A 23936-nucleotide genomic window follows, 5' to 3' on the forward strand; every position below is an offset into this window, starting at 1 on the left:
TCAGAGGTCAGAAGTCAGTGCAGGCAGCTCTTTCCGTGGGTGAGCTTCCTTCTGAGGCCCTCCCCGGCCTTCCCCCCGAGGATGCGGAGGCAGACGGCTGAGTCCCTTGTACTCGAGGATCTTTCTGCAGGGACGATGCCATCACGACCCAAGGGACCGAGGGTTCAGAGTGGCAGTGCTGGTGTCACAGGCTCATCAGCAGCCAGCGGCCCCGCTGTGCTGTCCGCGTGGGCTGCGAGCGCACTGCAGTGAGGCCGCTGATGCCCGGGCGCTCGGGTCTCACCGCTGGGAGGCGGGAAGCCCGACGTGCAGGTGCCGCGGCCGCCTCGTCCTCCACAGTCGTCCCTCACGCTTCCGGGCCCTCATCTTTTGTTTTCTTCTGTTTTTCCTCTTCTGTTTGAGTCTGGGTGACACACATTTGTTTCAGGAGTTTGACGTGTGGGTCAGCTCCTCTGGCTGTGATGCTGTGCCCCCTGCTAGCACGGCCATCTGCCATCGCACCACGCGACCGCGGACGCTGTTCCATTTCACCCATGACCAAGTCACTCACACCAGGGTCTGGCCCCCGTGCTCCCCGCGTCCCCTGCCCGCCTTCTGCCACCAGCCACCTTTGCTCTCTGTGTTTATGGCTCTGATTCTTTTTTATTCCATTGGTTTGTCGCTGCTGTTTGTTTAGACTCCACTTACCGGTGGGGTCCTAGGATATTCGTCTTAGTCTGATTTATTTCACTCAGTGTTGTACCTTCTCGGTCCAATCGTGTCACGAATGGCACAATCTCATCTCTTGACTTCTGAATAATATTCCATTATAAAGGCCAGCTTCTCTTCACCCATTCATCTGTCGGTGGACATCTCAGCTGCTTCCGTATCTGGACATCGCAGATAACGCTGCTATAAAGTTCTGGGGAGCATGCACCCCTTTGCATTAGTGTTTTTCTATACTTTGGGGTAAATTCCCAGCAATGCAATTGCTTCTATTTTCAACTTCCTGAGGACTCTTCACACTGTTCTCCAGAGTGGCTGCACCAGCTGACACTCCCAGCAGCAGTGCATGAGGGCTCCGCTTCCTCCACAGCCTCACCAGCCCCTGTTGTTTCTTGTGTTATTGATCTTAGCCATGGTGACAGGTGTGAGGTAGTGTCTCATTGTGGTTGTGTTTTGCATCTCCTGGTGATCAGTGATGTTGAACATCTCACGTGACTGTTGGCCACATCCTAATCTTAGAAGGACGCTGGTCACATGGGATTGGGGTCCACCCAAATGACTTCGTGTAACCTTAACTAACCCCTTTAAGGAACCCATCTCCCAACACGGTCACAGTCTGAGGGGCTGGGGTCAGGATTTTGCCATGAGTTTTTGGGGGACACATTCAGCCCATGATACAGCTTAGCAGAGAACATCTGGTCTCATCCCAGCACACATTTTTTATCTTGAGGCATCCAAGGCCACAGGAGACAAATCATAATAGGTGCTTTCCCTGAGCAACCAGCAGATCATAAATAGAATGAAGCAAAAGGGACTCTGTTAATTCCACATGCACTTTTATCTTCCAAACCACTTCCCGGCACATCCACTCATGGGGGCTCCAGTCACCCAGCCAAGGGGCTCGTGCAGCTGCTGATGAGCCCAGGGACATGAGAGCAGAGGTGCCAGGCCTACAACCAGGAGGGCGGGATGCTGAGATGGGTTGTCTGGAGGCAGAGCAGGTGGGCGCACATGGAGGCCCCTGGAAGCCACCATGGCCGGTCATGAGGCTCCTGGGAGAAGGCCTTGGCTCCCAGGCTTTCTGCCCCCGGTCCCACGTCCTCCCATGGGGACAGAACTTGGCTCTCCTGATTCCCTGGGTCCTGCATGTATCTGAGTCAGCCAGGCTCCCTGAAGCTGCCCCATGGACCTGCCGTGGATGCCTGCATGTCCCGGGGTACTGATGCTGCTGGCTTGACCCCTGCACCCCTGTGCCGTACCCCCCCCAGCCCATCTTGCTGCCCAGGGCTGCCAGGAGTGGCCGCTGGGAAGCAGCAATAACACCTCCCTCCCCAAGTCCCCCAGGAGGGGCTGACCCCCCGTCATCCCAAACCTGACCTCGTGTCCTCAGAGCCAGACCACTTGATTCTTTCCTAACAGGTGACTCAGGCTGGAAGTTGAACAACGGAGTCAACACCACTTGGAGAGGAAGAACAGGGAAATGATGCATCCCTGCTCTGGAGGCAGGTCTCCTCCAGGCTGCTGCCCCCACACACGCAGCACCCCCCAATCTGGGAGCCCCTCCTGTTGCTTCCCATGGATGCCGGCCTGTGTCTGGTCCTGGAGCTCAGGCCCCACTGTGTCCCGGAGATGGTAACACATGCTGGAGCCTGTCCTCCTCGTGTGGGCTCGAGGCCGCCTCCACCCTCACTGAAGGCTCCCGGCACAACATGCATTGAGGGAACGCTGAGTGCCGAACCCACATCCTTCCATCCCACAGTAGCACTGTGGTTTCCAGTCTGACCCTCACCCTCACCTGTCCCACGTGCCCGCTCCGCCACACGCAGGGGGCACTCCCGCAAAAACAAACCAGTCTTCAGAAAGAATAAAACATCTGTTTTAATTGGCCAGTAAAATACATTGCAAATCATTAGTATCTTATAAACAGAAACATTAAGTTACAAATCCATGTTAAAAATTGCAGTTTGGTGCAGCCTCATAGCTGTGTGTCCCAAAGTTTATTTTTTGCAACATCTTCCTCACCGTTTTGTGACAAGGCATGTTACTAACTGCCATCGTTCAGAATCTGCAGGACAGTGTTTGCAAGTAAAAGCAGAGATGGGCACAAGGTCTGTGTGTGTGAACAGTGCTCTCCAAAGCTCAAAGGCTGCCTGCCTCATGTCAGCATCCCCACCTCCACAGAAAAGCACCCCACCACTGCCTGGCAGCTGCCAGGGGCTTCACAGAGACACAGCCTCCAGCTCAGGAGGAGCCAAGTCTGCACAGCTCAGGGCCTCACTTTCCCTGATGTGCTCTGGACGGCCTTTAACTGGCTTCTAGGAGATGCGCCTCCTTCCCTCTGTGGCTCTCCTGTGGCACCCTGCCCTTTGATGAGAACAGGTCTAGATGTTCCAAGGTACCTTATATCAAAGACCTAATGAGAAATGGTCCTTTAAAAACATTAAGAAAAACAGCTTGAAAATAATGCACATTTCTATTTTAAAAACCTTCCCCAAACCTCCAGAAGTGGTGGTGGCTAATGTGGATCGTACTCTGCAGTTCCACTGACAGCAGAACTACAACTTTTGCTCAGAAGGGGATGGGGTGGACACTGACCTCAGCCCATTGCCAGCTCTGGCAGTGTCTGCAGCCCACGGGGGTGGGAACACCCTAGTGCTCTCTGCAGAAGGATCCCGTACCTCCAAAACATCAAGAACATCCTCAAATTCGGATCTTTGTGCCATTATGCACAATGAGGCCACAAAACCGACCTTTCAGCCAGGAATCACAGCAACACCAAAGGCTGGAGCTGGAGGGCCACTGCCCACGGCCGCCCAAACAGGCTCACGGGAGACAAATGATGCTATTTAACGTCCGGTCTCGCTGAAGCAGAATACGCGAAGGAACAGGGCTCCAGGGGCACAGCGCCACGCAGCGCAGCAATGGCAGAGGTGCACACGACACAGAAGTACAAGCTCTACAGAGGGCACAGTGTCCCCAGCAGCTCATTCCAGAAAGGCCGGTTCCAGTCACCTGCCACAGTGTGAATAAAGTGCACGGCAACCACAGACACAGCCCGCGGAGGTTCACCAGTCCCAGGAGCTTGGCGTGTGAGCTCTATGTGAGCGGAACAAGTATGGATCCCTTGCCCTTTAGTCCTGTCTCTGTTCCCTCCTTCCCGAAGGTGGTGGTCTTCCTGGTGCCCGTCCTTGGACACGACCTCCTACAGACTTCAAATGGAATGGGTGGAGGTCTCAGACTGCTGCCTGATGTAGCTCTGGAAGCTCTTGTCTCCAATGGGGTGCTCCCTGCAAAGCAGAAATGGGGAGGAGAGAGTGGGGTGTAGTCTCCTACGGCCAGTGCTCAGCTGCGTGCTTTAATACTCTCTCTTCTGTCTTTAAACGTGATACGTGTTCATCGCAATAAATATGAAAAATACAGACAAGCAAAGAAAAAACAAGCTAAGCCAGAAGTTGTCTATAGAAATGTATTTGTGGCCCAGAGAGAGGCATGATGTGTGCAACTTCTGGCCCAGGAAAGCCTAATTTTGGAAGCAATGGATCTGAAGGCAGGAGGGTCTGGAGGGAGGAGGTGAGGGAGGTGCTGCCCCTGGGACACTGCCCAGCAGGCCCTGGAGAGCACGGTAAGCCCCTCTGAAGGGACAGGAAAGCTGCCCTAGTCCTCATGGGTGCATGCAGGTGGCTTCACGGTAGCGCCCGGCCCAGGACACTCCTGAGGTCCCCTTCTCTGCTACCTTTGCCAAGAGCAGCCCGCAATCCCGCCGCCATACTCACTGGCTCCCATACTTGGTCTTCTTGAACTTGTCCCTTCTGTACTGGGCGTGCTCCTGCTCCAGAGCCCCAACCCCAGTGATGACCTGCTTCAGTGTCTTATAGGTCTCCTGAGGGTCGTCAATGATGAACGTCGAGTACTCCTCCTGCTCGGGCCCGTCGTACACAGATCTGCTTCCACAGGCCTCTGCGGTGTTGGGAGAGGGCTGGAGGTCAGGGCGGGAGCTCTTCGGGGCAGTAGCCTCAGGGAAGGGCTGGCAGAGCCCACGCAAACGCACAAAGACACAGAAGCCATCCCCAAGAGCCGGGCCTGCACTGAGCCCTAGAGAAGCCAGGGTCTGATGCCTATTTCTGACCAGCCTGTTTTCTGGGCGACCTGCATCTATCCACGCCCCATGGCTCACCAGACCAGAACCAGCAGATGTCTGTTCGCGGACACTGGGCCAGGTTGGCTCAAGAGCCTGTGGTCACCCAGGGTCAGTCTGGGGAGACGACCTCCCCCATGAAGGCCCCATCTTAGAAACGGGTGCCAGGGGTTCACTCACCCAGCATGCACACGCACACCCTATGCTGGGAACCGTGGGTATGAGGTGCGTAAAAAGGTGTCACCTCTCAGCCAGTCTGCACTAGGAGCTTCCTGCGACCTCTGTGACCCCTATCTGCTGTGCAGTGACTTTCTCATTGGACCACCTCACTCCTGCTGAAGACCATGCTGTGGCCTCCAGGTATCCACAGGAAGCGCCAAGTCATCTGAGCTGGGCCTGGCCCCCTCCCCACACAACCGGTCCCCAGTCACCTGAGCTGGGCCCTACATTCCAGGGCCACAAAGAGACCAGGTGGGAAGACATGCCGTTTGGATAGTACCTGGCCTAGGTGAGCCAGCATCTAGGGGGCTCCTCACCCTATCTGTATTGCTGTTTCATTATCACAGAAGCTCTGGTGTCCACTTCATTGTCTTTATTTCTAACCCAGGAGAAATCTCTTATTTCTTGAAAAACCACAAGTCTGTACAAAAGAAAACTAGGAAGATTTAACATTTCAAAGAAAAAGAGAATCTGATGTGAGAAAGACAAGCAGGTCTAAACATGAGGGACGAATGAGCAGAGGAGGCAAAGGAGGAAGAGCCAGGTGGAAGGGTGCTGATCTCATGGTCTGGACCCCTCCCCACAGCCCTACCTGTGGGAGCTACAGCCTGGAGCACGTTATGTAAGTCCAAGCCTCTGTGAACCCTCTGGGGAGGAGGGACACCGGTGTCCCTGAGAGGCTCCTGCCTGGGGGCCTGGCAATACGGAGAGCTTGGCTGTTTTTTATTTTATTTTATTTTATTTTATTTTATTTTATTTTATTTTATTTATTTTATTTTATTTTATTTTTATTTTATTATTTTATTTTATTTTATTTTTAAGATTTTATTTATTTATTCATGAGAGACACACAGAGAGGCAGAGACACAGGCAGAGGGAGAAGCAGGCTCCACGCGGGGAGCCTGACATGGGACTCAATCCCGGGACTCCAGGATCACAACCTGGGCTGAAGGCAGCACTAAACTCCTGGGCCACCCAGGCTGCCCAGCTTGGCTGTTTTAAAGACAGCCAGTGTGGACAGGTCAAGAGGGATCACCCCTGAACACGCTCACATCTCTGATCACTGCTCACGGTGACCAAAACCAAACAAATTCACTGCCAGCATGGTGCCGGCAGAGAATGGGCAGACGCCTTCCTGACACAAGGATCTGAACTTTCTGCAGAGTTCCAGGTGCCCAGAGGACTCAGACCCAGAGGGGACGGAGTACAGGGGAGGTGGCCTGGACAAGGATACAGGCAGCCAGGGCCCTCACTGCCTCCCAGGGGTTATTTGATTTAATCCTGGATTAACCCACACGGGATGGTACCATCACTGCCTGGTCTCATAGGAGAGGACAACAGGCCTTGCCCAGTTGTCTCACAGTGGACACCAAAGCTGTCTCTGGGTTGCCTGAGAATGGCAGACAAGCTGCCCGCAGGGCCCCGAGGAGCCCTGAGCAGATGTGTTCGGAGTGACCCCAGAGGCCCAGGCCCGAGAGAAGGTGATTGTGTGGGGGAAACAGCACAGTGCTCTGTGTGAATCCTCCCCCTAACCATCCCAACACCTGATAAATGGGCCCTTGTGCCTACTTTGCAGAGGATGAAGCAAGCTGCTATCCCAGGATATACCACGAGAATGGTGACCTGCTGCCACCCTGAAAGGCTCATCTGCACTCATCTCAGCCCCACAGCCCAAGCCCCCTGTCAGCTCGTTAGCCAGGCCCCTGCCAGGCCCCATGCTAACCCTCCTCTGCCTAAAGTACTGGGTTCTGCTGTCAGCAGATTGCAGGGGAGGGTTAAAGAACCAGGGCAGGCCCCAAGGAAGATAGCCAGGTGACTCCATACCACATGAGGGAGGTGGAGGAGACCAAATCTCTCCTCCTGCACAGGCAACTACAACACAGCTTCCTCTGATCACCTAAAGCCTGCCATGCCCAAGAGAAAAGGACTGACCATGTCAGGTGTTAATAAGCCCCATGGTCAGTGCCAAAAAGAACAGTTTGATTAATATAAAAGGAGTATCTTGAGAGGATTAGGTTGCTCTGACAACAAACTATCTGCCTCAAAGAAGCACTGAGACTCCAGACAGAGGCTGGAAGACGGTCTGAGAAGTGATTCAGTGCCACAGTGCCCGGGTGAAGCGTACTGTAAGGTCTCCAATCCTGTTGACACTCTAAGAACACTTGTCCAGATGATTCCTATACTTTGAGGGAGGTTCATCCATCCATCCATCCATCCATCCATCCATCCATCCACCACTCATTATCCATGCATCCATCGTCCACCATCCATCTATCATCCATCCATCATCCACCCATCTACCCATCATCCATCCATCCATCCATCCATCATCCATCATTCATCCATCCATCCATCATCCATCCACCCATCACCCATCACCCATCCATCCTCTATCCTCTATCATCCACCATCCATCCATCATCTATCATCCATCCATCTGTCATCCATTGCCTATCCATCTATCTAGAAAACATGTATTTAGTTCCTCCTTCATGTCAGGCTCTAGGATAAATAACACCTGCTTCTGCTCTCAAAGGGTCAAGTATATTGAGACAGTTGTCATGGCAAAGACAGAGATACATACAGGGTTAGAAAAAGCTCCCTGGAGGAGGAGATTCACAAGACAACCAGGTATTGGCCAGACTGAGGGGGCAGAGGCAGAGGCCTGCAATGGCATGATGCTGGGGAGACCCCAGACAACGTGTCTGGAAGCAAAAGGGAGACAGTGTGTGGAAGAGGCGGCTGCAAGGTGGTTGATCATGCAAGGCTTAGGCAGCCCCCTTCACAACCCCGGATCTCACATGGTGGCTTTGGCCTCCTAAGACTCCTTACTTCTACCCTCCTCTGGACTGGTCACTCCTCTCAGGCAGCTGGGAAGGGGCTGGCATCCCCTGGCTCCAATGCCTTTGCCACCTTGAAGCCTGGTGTAGAGTGCCAGGGCCACCACTGCAAGGCCTCCTGGAGCCCTGGAGCCACGTGCTGTGTACAGCACACTTGCTGGGTGGGTGTGTGCGTGTGCACACGAGCATATGTTCAGGTGTATAACACAGTTGTCTTGCATGTGTGACTGTGCATGTGCCCAGAGCCTGGAAGTGCACCCAGATGAGTCACATGAGGAGACCAGAGAACAGGTGTGGCCCCCTCAGACGGGAAGCTCAGCATGGCATGCCTGCCACATCATCGCCATTTTGCTGTGTTAGATCAGGAAAAAGAAAAGGAAAAATATCTAGCAGGTGCGTTTCCAGGCCCACTCCGCTTTATTTCACCTTCAGAGTGGGGCTTAAGGGCTGGGTCACCGAGTCTCTGAATGTGGCTCTGAGACCTGCCCGGCTCGGCCCAGGACCAGGCAGCTCATCTGCCTCCCAGTAGCTCTTCTTCCATCCACCTCTCCTGAACTGAACATCACCCCATGTCACCTCATGTGTCCCACCCATGCTGCTGAGCTCTGCAGAACATTATAAGGTGGTTAAATGTTGAGGATGATAAAGCTGCGTCAATATTATGTCTGCTCCCACGTGCAGAGTCACACACACACATAGGCATGCAACCCTCTGAAAAACACAGAAGACCGAATCCTCAGTCTGGGGGTACAGGAGATTATAAAATATACTATCTTCTCAAGAACTTGGCAGTTCAGAGGCTGCAACTGAATTCCATCTTAAAATTATCTACGGGATCTGTTATTAAAGTAGTTCGCCCACGTAGCTGCCAAGCTGCAGAAAGCAATTCCCCCCTCGGTGCCACAAACGAGGACAGGGGGCTCCGAGGGCTGGTCGTGCCAGCAGAGGGCTCCCGTTGTCGCTGGGACCCCAGCCAGGCATCCCTGAAGCCACTGGCAATCTCGTGAGACAGTGTCAGGCTGTAAGCGGAGCCTACCTTGCATTTTCTCCAGTTTGCTCATGTAGGAGTTGAAGAGAGAGTAGATTCGCTCCGTTTCTCGGTCCCCGTCAATGTCCAGCTGGATGTTTGCTGGGAGGCCGCTGCCCCAATACAGCAAGACCAGAACAGAAAGAACAACAATGGGAATCATGACATTTCTTTTTTTAAAGAGTTAGCTAACAGAGTGGTCTTATAAAGTGAGCTTATCCCTGATGGCATTCATGTGTGGTTGGTGGAAGAGGTCACAGCACTTAAAGGTGACCATCCACGGGCTCGGAGGACGAGAGGCCCACAGATCTGCTGTGATAGCCAAGCAGACTTGTTCTGCTGGGAAAAGAAATGACTTTACTGATGCACCTGGGCCACGTGCCCTGAAGGTTCGGCCTGCCACCCAGGTGGGGACAGCCAGGTCCCCATTCCTCCTCAGCCTGGGGTGGCTCCTACTCCGCCTAAGCGTGTGGCAATGTCGCCTCCCCTGGACACAGTGCTCAGCCTCTCCTGGGCAGGATCCCACAGGGATTTTCCTGAGTCCTAGAAGCCGGATCCTCCACTCCCGCTTCCATTAGCCTGGGCCTTTCCTCACGCCCACACTAGACAGCAGTTGTCACTGTCCTCGTAAGCCATGGGGCACCTGGTCCTCCTTCCAGAAGAGGCAAGGTGAGCCTGTCCTGACCCTCAGGAGGCCCAGCTGACAAAGCCAGAGGGTGCAGGGGAGTGTGTGCAGATACTTGCAGAAACCGAAGGGCCTGTGAGCAGGATGGCGGACGACAGCACCTCCCTCACTGCCACCCACCCCCAAGGATCACTAGGACCCCTGGCAGAGACAGGAGGACCCAGGATGGCTCACCGCTCCTGATGGGTCTCCTGAGAGCCTTCATGTGGATGAGCCAGGGCTCTCTCACACAGAAGCCCCTCAACAATCAAGACAATGGTCCACGGGACTCAGCGGTGCATATGCAGCTTGCCAAGACGCCACATAGCCCCGTGGCCACACTTCCTTGTGCAACGCACAAGCCAGACTCTGGTGCTTGGGCCACACGGGGTGGACGTGAGACAGAGCGACTGAGGGGACCTCACGAAAGAAACAATTTTTTTAAATGCTCCTTTTTCAGCTCCTATTCTGAGTCTGCACCCCTCACACCACTCGACACACGCCTGGGCAGGGACAGAGGCAATGCTACCTTCCCAGTTCTCCAGTACAACACAAAATGTCTAAGGAGTGACTAGTGGGGTGGTCGTAAACGTTCTCTAGGACCACTCACTCCAAACCCCTTGAGGCCAAGACCCTGGCCAGATGGACTGACTTAGAGACCCTGGGATGCTGCCCTTGTGCTGACCAGTCCATGGACGCCGATGTGTGCACCAGACCACGATCCCTGTAAAATCCCAGACCCAGGCTAACATGAGACTCGTCGGAGGCCCTGTACAGACATATTCAATAAACTCTGCTTTCACTTCCTGCTGGCTCAGATCTGACTCCTGGGCTCTGTGAAGCCAAGGCCCCCTCCCTGGGTCCTTGGAGCCAGCCCGCCTGCACTGGCGGTAGTGCAGACCTACCCGGTGCAGGGGGAGCAGCCAGGCGCTGTGTCCGAGGAGGCCCTGCAGCACAGCCAGTGGCCATTCAGGTAGGCTGAGGGGTGGTAGACGGTAAGCCGTTTCTGGTTGCACTGGCTCACTTTGGTGAGGATGTCGATCCAGGCCTTGGCCTCCACACAGTTGTTGGCCTGGATGTACAGCGCTCGCTCGGGCTGAATGACCTGAAACATCTGGGACGTGGGGAGAAGGCTCAGAGAGACCTCAGAGCAAAACACCCGCCGGGCCATGGAGTCCTGGGGATGGACTCGTACAAGACCCAGGCCCACAGAGGGAAATGATGGAGCTGACCCCGAGGGAGGATGGCACGGGGGACTGGGGGGACTGGAGGGAGAGAGAAGAGCTGACCCCGAGGCAGGACAGCCCGGGGGTCATGGCATCTCAAAGTACTTTCTGCTGCCCTTGAACGACAGAGCCACTAGGCACAGCCTTCTCCCTGGGGGCTCAGGAGAGAGAAGAGCCCCTGGCCAAGGCTCTGTGCTGGGGTGTCAGGGGCTCATGTAAAAGCACAGGGATCACACTCTCTACCCTCCCCCCCCAGGTCCTCCTGATGCTCACTGTGCCCATTACTGAGACTTTCTTTGGGTCTCCTGGTTTTTAAGGTGGGAGGACTTCTAAGCAAGGTGCATCTGGCTTACCTTGTGCTACCCCCACACCTACCTCAGGACCTTTGCATGTGCTATTGAGTCCATCTGAAGAATTTCCCCCACCCACCTGAGCACCCTGGGGACCCTTCTTCTCCTTCCAGAAAGGTGTCGCTTCCTCTGAGAGGCTGCTAAGAGCCTCCACTGCTGTTCTTATTATTCATTCCACCCACATTCCCGAATGCCAGGCTCTGCCCTGTGTTCTGGGAACACAGTGTGGCCCAAACAGTTTCTATCTCCATGAACTTTCAGCCCTCAAGAAAGATAAAAATGAAAAGGAAGTGCAGGGTCTGGGCACGTCAGAGGAAGAGTCAGGAAATCAACGACCCCGCTGCTGTCAGAACGTGATTGGGGGGAGGGGAGGGATGTGTGCATGGACAGGAGCTGCTGGATCTGAGGGGAGAGCTGGGGCGTCTTCAGGGACCTGAGCCCTGCCCCTGCCCCCCCTGCACACACATGCACTGTTGCACAGGCCTTAGACTGCATCTCTGCAGGCTGCGACCCCCAGGGAGGGACAAACCCCAGACAGAGTTCTGTTGACCGCCCTCACGAACTGGCCGCTCTGACAGGGCCACCGCGGGCCACCTCGCAGACGGGCAGGGGTCTGCAGTTAGTGCCATACGCAGTTGCCTGTGAGGGAAAGCGGTGGGAAACAACAGGCTGATATGCTGAAGTTGGGTGATTTTCTAAAGAAGTGAAGGGGATGGAAATGCAGTTTCTAGGCTGTCTTCACGCTCGTGCCCTGCCATCACATCCGGGAATGCCATGGGCTGCCCTCAGGGCACAGTGCTCCCAGGCTGCCATCCCGGAGAGGGCCGGTCACAGGCCAGGCAGCAGACACCCAAGGCGACAAGACATGCCACAGAGGAGATGAGGACGGTGCTTGCAGCAGGTGCAACAGCATTACCATCCTCAGGCCCAGAGAAAATGCCACCATCTGCCACGGGCCCATCCGCTTGCCCGAGAAACCACCTTCCGTGGTCCAGGGGCGGCACGAGGTAACAGGGGGTGCAGGTGAGCAGGACGGCCATCTGTGAGCTGGGCCTGGTGGCCTCTAGGTCACACCCATGACGGAAACCACATCTGTGCTCAGCCTGTCGAACTCTGCATGCCCACGGCGTGTGCCGGCAGCAGCGGTGACAACGCGATCAGCAACGCTGCCACGTCCCATGGCCACATAGGGCAGTGAGGGGTGCCACCCCGGGTAAACGTGGCCCTGGGAGCCCCGTGGCCCTGACAGACAAGCGAAGAAGGTCCCTGGGTGGCTCTGTGCACGGCAGAAAGCCAAGGAAAGTTGTGAAGGGGTGAGGGAGGTGGGAAGCCTGAGTGGAGGGGCAACAGTCTGAGGAGGAGCCCGATGAGGATACGGTGCAGTGTGTTTCCCATGCTCGGCTCATGACAAGATGCACGTAGGGCTCAGGCCTAACACCCAGACTGTGGGACACCCGCAAAACCTGGCCTGCATGCGTCAGACACTCCAAGGCTGCGAAACACAGAGAGAGGCTGAGAAATGTCCCAGATCAAGAACCTGGCAGAGAACGAGTGGACCAGGCGGCACTCGGCTGGGCACTCAGAGACTGTCATCGGTGCCGTGGGCACCCTGCCCTGCCTTTGAGAGCAGCACAGCTCCTATCCCAGGATGTCGTTCTTTATAGGCAGCACGCTGGGGTATCTGCGTGGTTCAGAAGGATGCATGGCCACGGAGGGTGATAAAGGACAGAGCTCAGCCAACGTGACAAATGCAAACACCCCGCGACTCTGGGTGAGGGGACACGGGAGGTCCTGCTCTGTTTCTACAACTTTCCTGTAAGTGCACAACCATCTCAAAATTAAGTTTCAAAGAAATGCTGCAAGATCCCAGAGCTGATCCCTGAGCTGCCAGGAAGCCCTTTCCAGCAGGTTCCTCCCTGCCCGGCTGCCCGAACAGGAAGAGCCAGGCCGCTGTGCTCCAGGGTTCCCACACAACAGCTGTGAACACCAGTGAACATGCGGGTGACGGGGCTCTGTGGCAGAGAGCAGAGGATGGAGAAACCCCTGAAAAGTGTGGCGCACACAGGACACTCACGTTCTTCATCTTGAAGGACTCCTCCTCCAGCTTCTCCACCGCCAGAATGTTCTCAATAGGAATGCTGCACAGAGGCTGGTCTCCTGAGGTTGAGAAGGTCCATGAGGGGGCAGGCGGTGGGCAGAGGGTGGGTCCCCGCCCTCGGGGTAATGGGTAGACGACACAGAGACCCCAGCATGGACACTGTCCCACCCCTGAGCCTGGGCAGCACTCCCAGCAGGACCCAGGACACGTGGCAGCGACCCAAAGCCTCCGAGGAGCCCTGTTCTCAGTGCCACATCCCTGTGATCTGAGCCGTGTCACACCTGGGAAGACACGACCAACACAGGACCCTGACCCTGTTGCCCGGAGCCCAGAGGCGCGGCCCGGCCCGCCTGCTCCCCAGCCCCCCGGGCCACCCTGGTGGAGGAGTGTCCAAGCACTCCTGTGACAGCGGCGGCTCACCCGTGGGACACGTCATCCTGCCCTTTGTTTTCACTCCGGAGAAGCAGGCTCTGGCCTTGAGGATAAAGGCTGTGAACCAACTAAAAAGCCAATTTCCCTTGTTACCTTTGCTTTTCTGGTAGGTAAATTCATGGTTGGTCAGGCAGAACCATCTTTTCTTAAAGTTCTTCATCCCAAAGCGCTTCCGTCCTTGTGCCCTCTTGATCATGAACCTGTTGTGAAGAGGGCGTGTCTGTGGGTCATTGTCAGGGCTCAGGGCACATCCGCCTCCGGCCCCCACGCCACAGCCCAAGTCATATCCGCTAAATCCAAATAAACTGCCCCTTTCACAACTGTCCTACCTGAGGCCGCCTGCGGGTTTTCAACACCTTAAACCCAAAAGGCAAAGCTCTCTACTTTTGAAAAGTTTTAGTCCCAGTTGACAAGGACACTGGGTTCACGAGACCTTCAGTGAAGCAGCCACCCTCCCCATCTCCCGCCCCGGGAAGCCCCAGGAAGAGCAACGAGAGACACCATGAAGAAGGTAGGGCCCACGAGCCATGGCAGGTGCGCTCCCCGGCAGGCAGGAGACGCTTCAGGAGTGGGGGCTGCGGGGGCAGGAAGGGTGGCTCCAGTGTGAGCAAGCCAACACCTCAGCACGGTTCAGCCTGCCCTCCCTCTCTCCCACTGACACTCACACCACCCACAGGGGAGAGGCACCAAGAAAGGCAGGCCAACCCCACATTTCAGACATCCCTGCAGACCATCTTGCAGGATCTGAGACACGGATGGGGGCTATGCTTGTCCAGGCCAGGGCGGCCCCTCAGGGGTCTGGCTGCCTGTGAGCTGGGACGGCCAGGAGCACGGCCCCTGCAGGTCTGTCCTGCTGGCCCAGCAGCGCACGCAGGCCTTACCCTTCCTTAAGCAGGATGGGCTGCTCTATACTCTTAGGGTCTCTTCTCCCAGAAGATGAGATCAGATCTAAAAACTAAAGCAGGAGAGATATGAGATGCTTAAGGGGGAAATGGTGGGTTGGATACAATCCTGCTCACACAGGAACAGTTAGCTAGAATGCTGCATCTCTTTCTGACTCGAGGAGAGAGCAACTGGGGGAGCGTGGGTCCCTCTACAAGAGTCAGGGGGTCCTGAGCGTGTCTCTGCTGTAGCTGGAAGCTTCCAGTCCTGACCCCAGCAACCCATCAGACCCCCCAGGGAAGGACTCACTGCACCCACAGCTGCGGCTTCACCTGCTTCAGGTCACACCTGGAGACCTACGTGTGTGGCAACAGGCAGCCCAAGGACGCATCTCTCCTGGAATGCACAGCAGGATCGGCATCCAGGCCCCCGCCCCTCCTGGATTCATCTGTTCCTCAACCTGTCTGGATTCCCTCCACCAACTGTGCTGATGTGTGCCCCCGGCTCCTCTCCCTTCCTCCTCTTCTGGGTCTTGGTTTTTATGATTTCTGAGAAATAAGTATGTGTGACTGTTTCTAAACACAAGAGAAAAAGTGGGGCACCTGGGGGGCTCTGTGGGTAAAGCATCTGCCTGAAGCTCAGGTCATGATCCTGGGGGTCCTGGGATCAAGTCCCGCATCGGGCTCCCTGCTCAGTGAGGCGTCTGCTTCTCCCTCTGCTGCTCCCCCTGCTTGTGCTCTCTCTCTCAAATAAATAAAATCTTTAAAAATCAATCAATAAAAATAAACCCAAAAGAAAGTAAAGCTTTAGCATCCAGAAAAGATTGTCCCCATGTGCTGTGTCCCTAACTCCAGGTCTGGATGCCCAGCTCTGTGACTCAGGCATTTGTGGGGCACCAGTATAGTACGTGGCCGGCAAGGCAAGGCACTGTGCCACCCCTTAGGGACAAGAACTGTCAGTTCCGAACAGGAGTGGTGCAGAAGGGGCTCACAGCACCCTGGGGGCAGAGGGTCCTGGGACAGCCATACTCACATTTTTTACTGCATCAGCATATTTTTGCTCGTTGAAGAATTCATAAAATGCAGCCATGTAGGATTCCTTAAAACTGGCCTAAAATGAAACAGGTCACTTAACAAAGGCCTGCAGGACAGCGCTGAGCTGCAGGCTGCCTGTGGAGGTGCACCACTCATCTGGGCAGCGGGTCTCCCTCAGGCCCACACGTCCTCAGGTGCCCACAGCTGAGGCCTCCTCATCACTGCAGTGGGGCTGTGACAGGTCCTGCCCTGGGGAGCTCTGGTCTGGCCAGGGGACCGCGGGGGCCCTGGGAGACCTCAGGGTTTCCTAGGAACAGGGAATCTCTCGGCAAGGGCCACTGTCACTGCTAACCCTTCTCTCTAGGAGGACACAGGATTCAAATTTATTCCTTGCCCTCCCCTGCCTGGAACATGGTGGGACTGACCCACCGCTGGTCTGGGGGATGTTACTGCTCTACTGCTTATTAAGACACGTCATCATAGGGATCCCTGGGTGGCTCAGCGGTTTGGTGCCTGCCTTTGGCCCAGGGCGCGATCCTGGAGACCTGGGATCGAGTCCCACATCGGGCTTCCGGTGCATGGAGCCTGCTTCTCCCTCTCCTTCTGCCTATGTCTCTGCCTCTCTCTCTTTCTCTCTCTGTGACTATCATAAATAAATAAAAATTAAAAAAAAAAAGACACGTCATCGTGTATGCTACTGGCTCGTGAAATATTACTGTAAATTAACATCCCCACAGTGAACCTGATTAAGTACGATTCACAAACATACCCTCAGTCTCTGAGGATAATTTGCCCCCACACAAAATAGGTTTAGAAAGCAAAGTTTCGGAGTTCAGCAGAGCTGAGGAGTGTGCACGTTGTTGGAACATTCTCTCCGTGAAGATGGTAGTGGGGGCGCCATGTGGGCTTTATTGTTCCTTATGCTTATAACTGTTTAACACACACTCCTCTGTGTTAAAAAGACATGATTAAAATAAATGACTTACAGATTTTGACTTGGACAAGCTGCCAAGAGTCTGAATGGTCTTAGAGATAAGCGTCAGCGTCCTAGACGTCTGTGGGTCCTGTCGGATGGGAAGGAGACAGGCATGTTTCCTTTCAGTTTTACAGAAATGTGACTGAACCAGAACTGCATGGCCGACCATGGATGACATCCCCTAGGAGCCCCCCAGCTCCAGCGTGCTGCCTGTGTGTGATGGAGCAGGTGCACCTGGAGGATTTGCTCAGGCACTTCTGTGGCACATGCTCCAGGAGCGGCTCGCGGCCAGGCTCTCCACCTAGAGGACCAGATGCCAGTGCCTTCCAGGACAGGGGGCTGCGGGCAGGACGCAGGGAGCAGCTCCATCAAGCACCCAGCCTGACACACATTAGGGGCCTCTTTAAATGAGCAGCTTTCCTGTGCGATGCTGAGCGCCACCCTCCCCCACGGCCCTTCGTACGACCTAGAGGTTTAGTCTAAAACTCACCAACAGGAATGGGCCCCTAGAATCACCTCACCCTGGGGTCTCTGCCAAGCCCAAGCACTGCGGGGCCCTGCAGGGCTCCATAAGCGTTTGTTGATTATGTGACAGAACATACACATGATCATAAATGCCCCATAAATGCCCCGTTTTTCCCGAGGTGGGAGTGAGAAATCCCGGTCACAGAGTCCACTGTGTCTAACAGACACAGCTGGCCGAGGTGCTAAGCCTTCTTGCGTATAAAGGAGTTCAGGGCATGTGGGTGTTCACAGCCCGGCTGCCCCACCAGCAAGGATGCTGAACATCCCCATGAGCCCGGGACGGCAGGTTTGCCAATTGACGGGGGTTGACATCACTTACCGTGTGGTGAGGCGTCAGCTGGAAGAGGTTGGGGGACAGGATGGCCGGAGCGAAGAATCTCAGGAAGATGAAGCTGCTCACGGCCGTGTACCTCACATCCAGGTCATCTGCAGCCAGGACACAGAGAGCCGGCTCAACGGGCCTTCTGGGGACAGCGGTGGACCTGGAAGCCGGCACCCAAGTGCGCCTGCCCCTCCTGAGAGTCTGCCCGGCCCCACAGGAGTCCCCAGTCACCATCCCCAAACACACCACACCATGTGGTGGTAGCACTGCACCAGCCAAGGAAGGCCTGGCCGGGCACTAACCCAGAGCGTCTGAGGGCTGGGTATGCTTGGTAACTGCCCTTGCCAGACACCAGGGCCCCTTCCATGCTGGAAGGGGCCACCGTGCCCTGAAAGCAGGAGGTCCCGTCCACAGAGTCGGGTGGGAGGCCGGATGTGCTGAGAGGCACCTCAGCAGGTGGGTAGGAGGCGGCTTCTGTCAGGGTCCCAGGGACCATTCTGGGCGCCCCATGGTTCCCTGAGGCAGGAGGACACATCTGGGCTGTTCCCTGACTCCTCAGGGAAGGATGACGAGGGCCAGGGATGGGGCCTGCTGGACAGGGTGGGGGGCCAGGCTCCCCACAGCCCACTCCTCTGCCTGCATCCCAGTCCTCAGGCCTGCTGGCGCTTCCTGTCGGGGCAGGACACCTTTTCTCTGCTCCTGGGCAGCTCTGCACAGGGTGAATCCTGGTGCCTTCCTGAGGACCTGACACACGTGAAAAGGCAATTCATCCCTGGGGCCCCTCCTGTCCCAAAGCCACGGAGAGCTCATCCTGTCTTTCTTGAAAGTGCAGCAGGGCATGCGGTGCAGAGCTGCCCCTCAACCTACCACAGTCAGAACTACAAAAAAACAGGAAAGGCAGCTTCCCCTGGAGAGGCCCAAGCTCGGAGAGATTAACGCTCCACCCCACATGAACCAGTGTGACGAAACACGGCCAGCTGGCCTTCTGTGCGGGGCCCAGGCCTGGGTTCACAGAGGGGCCCAGCCGGGCTGCAGAGGGATGAGGTGCGGGCACTGGTGTGGATCCAGCAGCCACAGCCAGAATCACGTCCACACAGACTCTGAAACGTCCTTCTCTGCTTTGAGACAGTGGGGAGAGGAACAACCCAGCAAGGGGCTGTGGGTGTTCTCCACACCAAAGACTCACCCTGGAAGCGCTTGGCAGCCGCCTCTCGAAGAGAGAAGAATATGTCACACATGACGGTGGGGCAGCTCACCCCCGATTTGGTGATGACGTTGAAGATGCGGTCAACATACTGCCGCAGGTTTTCCTGCAACAGGATGCGGGTGGGACACCCCCCAGTGCCTGTTTGGAATCACTGTCTCCCCAGGGCTGCTGTGCCAGCCCCATGGAGCTCCAACCACACTGGGATGGGGCAGGGCCCGCAGCAGCAGCAGATGTACTAACATCACTATTTACAGAAGTGCCTCTCTGGCTAGTGACAGTCGTCACCGCGGCCAGGGACCAGAGCTCTGGGGGTGTGGGGCATGCCCCCTCCATGCCGACCTCATCCATGGGGCGTAGAGGTAAAATTCACTGCCTTGTATCTCCCGAAGGCATGAATAAATCACGTGAGAGATTAGGAGGTGAGGGTGCATTGAAAACATCAGGGAGTTCTATTCTAAAACACAGGACAGTGCTCTGCGGGGACAGGATGGAGGCAGCCTGGCTTTGGGACCTGTGTCTATGGCTGCCGGAGACCAGACCAGGCTGGGAGAAGCCAGGCCAGGAGGCCTCCTGGTGGGGAGGCTCTTGGTCCTCCCAGAAGGGAAGGTGCCAGGCCAAGTGCAGTGCCATCAGCAGCAGGGCGGTGGCACTGGGGCCCGGAGCAGGGCATCACGGCGCTGCACTGCAGCTGAGAGGGACTGTCTCTGGCGGAGACACAGGCTCCTGAGGACACCCTGCACAGTCAGTCCCCGTAGGTCCCCCTCCCCAAATCCTAGAGAGATGAGAGCACCCCAAGCAGCCAAGTGCCAAAATCCTACAGATGGGCGAGCAGCTCCAGAGAGTGCAGAACAACTCCTTACCATGTTGTTTTCAAGGCTCTCTCCATCCTTTAGCTTCACAGGATCAATCTCACAAGATTTGTGGCTCTGGCATATCTGGAAAGTGCACGGACAACAAGGAGTGAGCAGCACAGATTCCAGGAGCATGGGCGGGGGGAGGTCAGGGGCATTGGGCGTCATGGCCACAGCCAGCCCCACGCAACAGGGGACGAGAGCCTTCAGAGTGGCCACAGAGCGCCTCGGTCCATGAGGATCAGGCCTCTCCTGGAGACCATTCCAGATCCACGCACGTGGGATCAGGCTTCATAAATTTTAAAAACAGGGTTACTGAGCAGTGTTGGCAGGTCCACGCACACAGACCAAACCAGAATGCGAGTTTAAACTTCCTCACTTCCCTGCATTCATTTATTTATTTTTAAAGATTTTATTTATTTATTCATGAGAGATACATACACACAGAGGCAGGGGCACAGGCAGAGGGAGAAGCAGGCTCCATGCAGGGAGCCCGATGCGGGACTCGATCTCAGGACCCCAGGATCACACCCTGAGCCAAAGGCAGACACTTAACCACTGAGGCATCTGGGCATCCCACGTCCCTACATTTAATGACACCGTTCTGGGAAATGCTGCCTACTCAAGGGTCCCGGGAGCGGTCAGGGGAGGGACTCAGAGCCACCAGGGGAGGATGCTTATGGTGCATTCGTCTGTGTGCCCCAACGCATGAGCGATAACAGAGGGACCATGCACAGCCGGGGGTGCTCTAGAGAGGACCTTGGCTCACAGGCTCAGGGGGCCCTTGGGACCCCCACTCACCTCCTCTATGGCAGGTTTCAGGGTCATGTGCAGGTAGTGCATCCCTGCCAGCTTCATCGTCTCGTCAATGCACTTAGACGTCAGTGAGTTTCCTCGGAAAATGGTGTTGGGGTCCCTACAAGAACAGGCAACTATCTCAGCAGGTGTCAGGGGAAGCAGAGCCTGCTCTGAGCACCCGTCCACTGGATGCAAAGATATGCCCACGCTGCTAAGCGTGCTCCCAGATGCTCTGAGAGGGACACAAGACCACGCCAGATGTTTTACAGCTGAGAATCCTGAACCCGCCGCCCTGTCTGGAGCAGACGGACCGCACAGAGCTGTAGTACAGTTTAGCAGGACATCCACACACCCACTGCCTTGGCTCTTTGTGAAGCTTGGTTTTGCAGCAAGTTAATGCTTCCAAAGACCAAACCTGGGGTCAGCATGGAAGTCCAGCACAGAAGCATACATGTGCTTCATGCCTTCTCTCAACTAAGGTACATTCTGGGTTCTTTGAACCAAGAGCTCCAGGGAGAGACTCTTCTTTTTTTTTTTTTTTTTTTTTAATTTATTTATGATAGTCACACACAGAGAGAGAGAGAGAGAGAGAGAGAGGCAGAGACATAGGCAGAGGGAGAAGCAGGCTCCATGCACCGGGAGCCCGACGTGGGATTCGATCCCGGGTCTCCAGGATCGCGCCCTGGGCCAAAGGCAGGCGCTAAACCGCTGCGCCACCCAGGGATCCCGGGAGAGACTCTTAGCACAATCCATCCCCAGGGAGTGGGCACAGGTCCTGGGGCAGCAGTGACCCCGTCCTCTGGCATGGGCCTGACTCTGAATCTGCACCCACAGACCACGGGAACTGACCACCCTCAAGGCAGCCAGTGCCCTTCTTGCGTGCATGCCTCAGGATTTCTGAGAGAAACGGTGCCTTTTAACAATGTACCTTCAAAAGAAAAACTGAGCCTTGTGGGTCCCTTCTGCTGTCCCAGATGGGCACTCTGATCCATGCTGAGGGGACTTCCGCTATGCTGAGTCACCCACACCTGCCCTAGGCCAGCCCCTCACCACTCACTGACCCCAGGCTGCACCCCTGGTGGGATGGGCTCATGGGCAGAGGCTGAGGTTCACTCACTGGGTCCTCCGGACCTCGGCGTTGGCAATGGCACTGATGAACGGCACCACCCTGCCATAGTGCAGGAAGAGCCTCACGAGTGGGATGGCGGCCTCCTGCTTCTCCCTGCAGACCTCACCCAGGACGTGGGCCGCGGATGCTGACACAGGCTGCGAGAGGAAGACACCACATGGCCCCAGGGTGCGCTTTCCAACCTTGGGGGCTGGTGCAGATCCCCACTCCCCACCCGACTTGGTCAGTGGGTTGATGGTACCAAGTCACCATACCAGAGACCCAGGCCCCCTGAAGCCCACACCAAACCCTTCAACGTGCACACGTGCTCTGAGTGCATTCTTGGAGGATCCTTCCACCCAAAGCCAAATCTAGCACTAGGGCCAGTGACCTCAGGGTCACAGATCAGAAACTGTGGCCTTGCTGGCTTGCCACAGGGCTCTAACTGCAGGCAGGGCATGGGGCAAGGGCTTCTACCCTCCCAGCAAAGGGAGAGGGAGGGATTTCTGGGCACAGAGCAGGTGTGGGGGATGGTGTGCAGGGGAGAGTCACTGCCAAGCGCTGGCAGCTCAGACGCAGGGCAAGGGGTGGGCCGGCTCCCTGCCTCCTGAGGGGAGGCTGGTGCGGGCGGCTAGGTGGGGTCAGGGTGGGGCCAGGTCCAGGGCGAGGGCTCTGAGGGCTGGAGCTGATGGGGGTGTGTGGTGTGGGTGAAGCAGGGCGGGGTCGGGAGGGTCAGTGGGCAGGAGCTGGGAGCGAAGGGGTGGGGCCAGGGCCCAGAGGGGGCAGGGAGGAGAGGTGAGGGGTCCAGGGGTGGAGCTGGGGTCCGGAACCTGGCAGGGGGTGGGGCTGGGGATGCAGGAGCTCTGGGTGTTAGCAGGCTACCCCACAACCCCACAGGTGTCCGCAGGCAGCCCAGGGCGTAGCAGGTGCTCGGCACGGGTACCTCCACATCCGCGGACCTCAGCAGCAGGTCCCGCAGTGGGCTGTAGTAATCGGAGGAGAAGACGTGGTCCTCGGTGTACACCACGTTCAGCCGCAGGGACCCCAAGTCGCCCGGCTTCAGACTCTTGCTGCCGTTGTCTCGGGGCTGAAGGAAGTACCTGGACAAACGCAGGACACACAGTGGGCTGCAGCGGCAGCACCATCCGGGGCTGGGTCCCTCGGGGCTGGTTCCAGGACGCCCGGAAGGCCCAGTATGCCAGGCGCTCTGCACCGCGCTGATCCTGCTGCACGGGGCATCCTGGGCTGGGCCGGGGTCTGAGGCAAGAGGGAGCTCCAGGGCAATTCTACAGGACACCTCTCTGTTCCTCATAGGAGCTGGGGATGTTCCCTGACACCCCCTGCAGGGTGCATGCATTGCATGGGGTGTTTCTCGTGGAGACCCCTCTACAGGGTCCGAGTGGGGGGCCAGTCATTCCAGGCGGCACCCCACAACACAGAGTCCCTGTGCCAGAAGTCTTTTCAAAGGCAGAGCCCCTGTAGGGTCTGTGCCCTGGGGCGCCCTGCACATTATGTTTACTATGGGGGCTGACATTCTGGAGTCACAGGCCAGAAGTTAAGGCTGAAAATCAGGAAGGGTGGAAGGAATAAGAGAATGAGAAGCAGGGAATGAGTGACTACACAGTAAAGTCATTTATCCGTGAACATGAATACTCGACAACAGCTAGCAATACGAAGAGCAAAGCTGCGATTATTCTCATAAATACATGGTAGAGCTTTCAGCATCAGAGGAATGGTGACTTGTGCCTGTAGGCAGGCAGACCACAAGGGTACATGGACACTTTCTCAGTGTTTTCTGACTGGACACTCTTTTCTCTTAGGTCCCACCCAGCTGTGGCCATGCAGAGGTGTATGGGCCAGGCAGTTTGAGGTGGGACGTGGGTGCATCTGGCTGAGCACCTGGCCACCTGAAGACCTGGGTGGCCGTCCGCCAGGCTGCCATGTGCCATCTTGGTTACTGGGCTAGGGGCTGCTAGGCGCATCAGTGCTCCCAGCAGGAACCAGGACCCAGTGATAGTAAACTGCCATCGGGCACAACACACAAAAATCTATCCACACGGTGAGTCTGCAGACGTTCAGGGCTGTGGTATGCAGCACACGGCTTGCGACCACACCACGTCCCCATCCTGCACTGTCTGCTAAAGGAGACCTGAGTGTCTGCGCTTCACAGTGACATTCGCTGTGCTATAAAGGGATGCACTAAGCGATCATGAAATCCAAACATGAGGCTGGAGGCCAAGCTCAGGGGGATTTGCCTGAACAATGCCTTCGCTTCCTTCCTCAGCAGGTGACACCAGGTACGAGAGCTGTGGGGCAGGCCTGGTGCGGCAGAGCTCCTGGGAGTGCCAGGCTCAAAGGGCCGTTCTCAAAGTTGCAGGGTTCAAGGTTGCCTTTGTCTCTCAGCCACCACTCTCGCGCTCTCCCCACGCCCGCCCACCAAAACGGCACTGTTTCATAGCACCTATAACCCCATCCCCTCACCAGAGCTAGCCAGACTGGGTGGCCAGGTAGGAGCCAACCCGAGCCATCTCATTCTG

The 23936-nt window shown here is 56.2% G+C and overlaps 1 protein-coding gene and 1 long non-coding RNA gene across 4 annotated transcripts in view; one reads left to right on the forward strand and one right to left on the reverse strand.

Moving 5' to 3' along the window:
• Window positions 1-9: 9 nt before the first annotated feature.
• LOC125753310 (uncharacterized) lies at window positions 10-2600 on the forward strand. The gene is made up of 2 exons (XR_007404840.1): window positions 10-312; window positions 2125-2600. It is a non-coding gene; the product is annotated as an uncharacterized LOC125753310 (long non-coding RNA).
• The window catches only part of RASA3 (RAS p21 protein activator 3), a 108709-nt gene continuing 87338 nt past the window's right edge, over window positions 2566-23936 (reverse strand). For 2 of the 3 annotated variants that reach the window (XM_025441337.3, XM_025441336.3), the window contains 15 exons: window positions 22343-22499; window positions 21409-21557; window positions 20295-20409; window positions 19503-19577; window positions 18622-18745; window positions 17433-17539; window positions 16599-16676; window positions 15611-15688; window positions 14578-14651; window positions 13790-13896; window positions 13241-13323; window positions 10496-10704; window positions 8936-9039; window positions 4479-4662; window positions 2566-3992 (listed from right to left, as the gene is read on the reverse strand). In XM_025441337.3, coding sequence (XP_025297122.1) covers window positions 3917-3992; window positions 4479-4662; window positions 8936-9039; window positions 10496-10704; window positions 13241-13323; window positions 13790-13896; window positions 14578-14651; window positions 15611-15688; window positions 16599-16676; window positions 17433-17539; window positions 18622-18745; window positions 19503-19577; window positions 20295-20409; window positions 21409-21557; window positions 22343-22499 — 1720 coding nt within the window. In that variant the 3' untranslated portion in view covers window positions 2566-3916. The remainder of the gene's footprint in view (window positions 3993-4478; window positions 4663-8935; window positions 9040-10495; window positions 10705-13240; window positions 13324-13789; window positions 13897-14577; window positions 14652-15610; window positions 15689-16598; window positions 16677-17432; window positions 17540-18621; window positions 18746-19502; window positions 19578-20294; window positions 20410-21408; window positions 21558-22342; window positions 22500-23936) is intronic. The other variant, XM_049099212.1, reaches the window with a different exon arrangement.

The sequence above is a fragment of the Canis lupus genome, chromosome 22 (genome assembly GCF_003254725.2).
Source record: "Canis lupus dingo isolate Sandy chromosome 22, ASM325472v2, whole genome shotgun sequence".
NCBI lineage: Eukaryota > Metazoa > Chordata > Mammalia > Carnivora > Canidae > Canis > Canis lupus.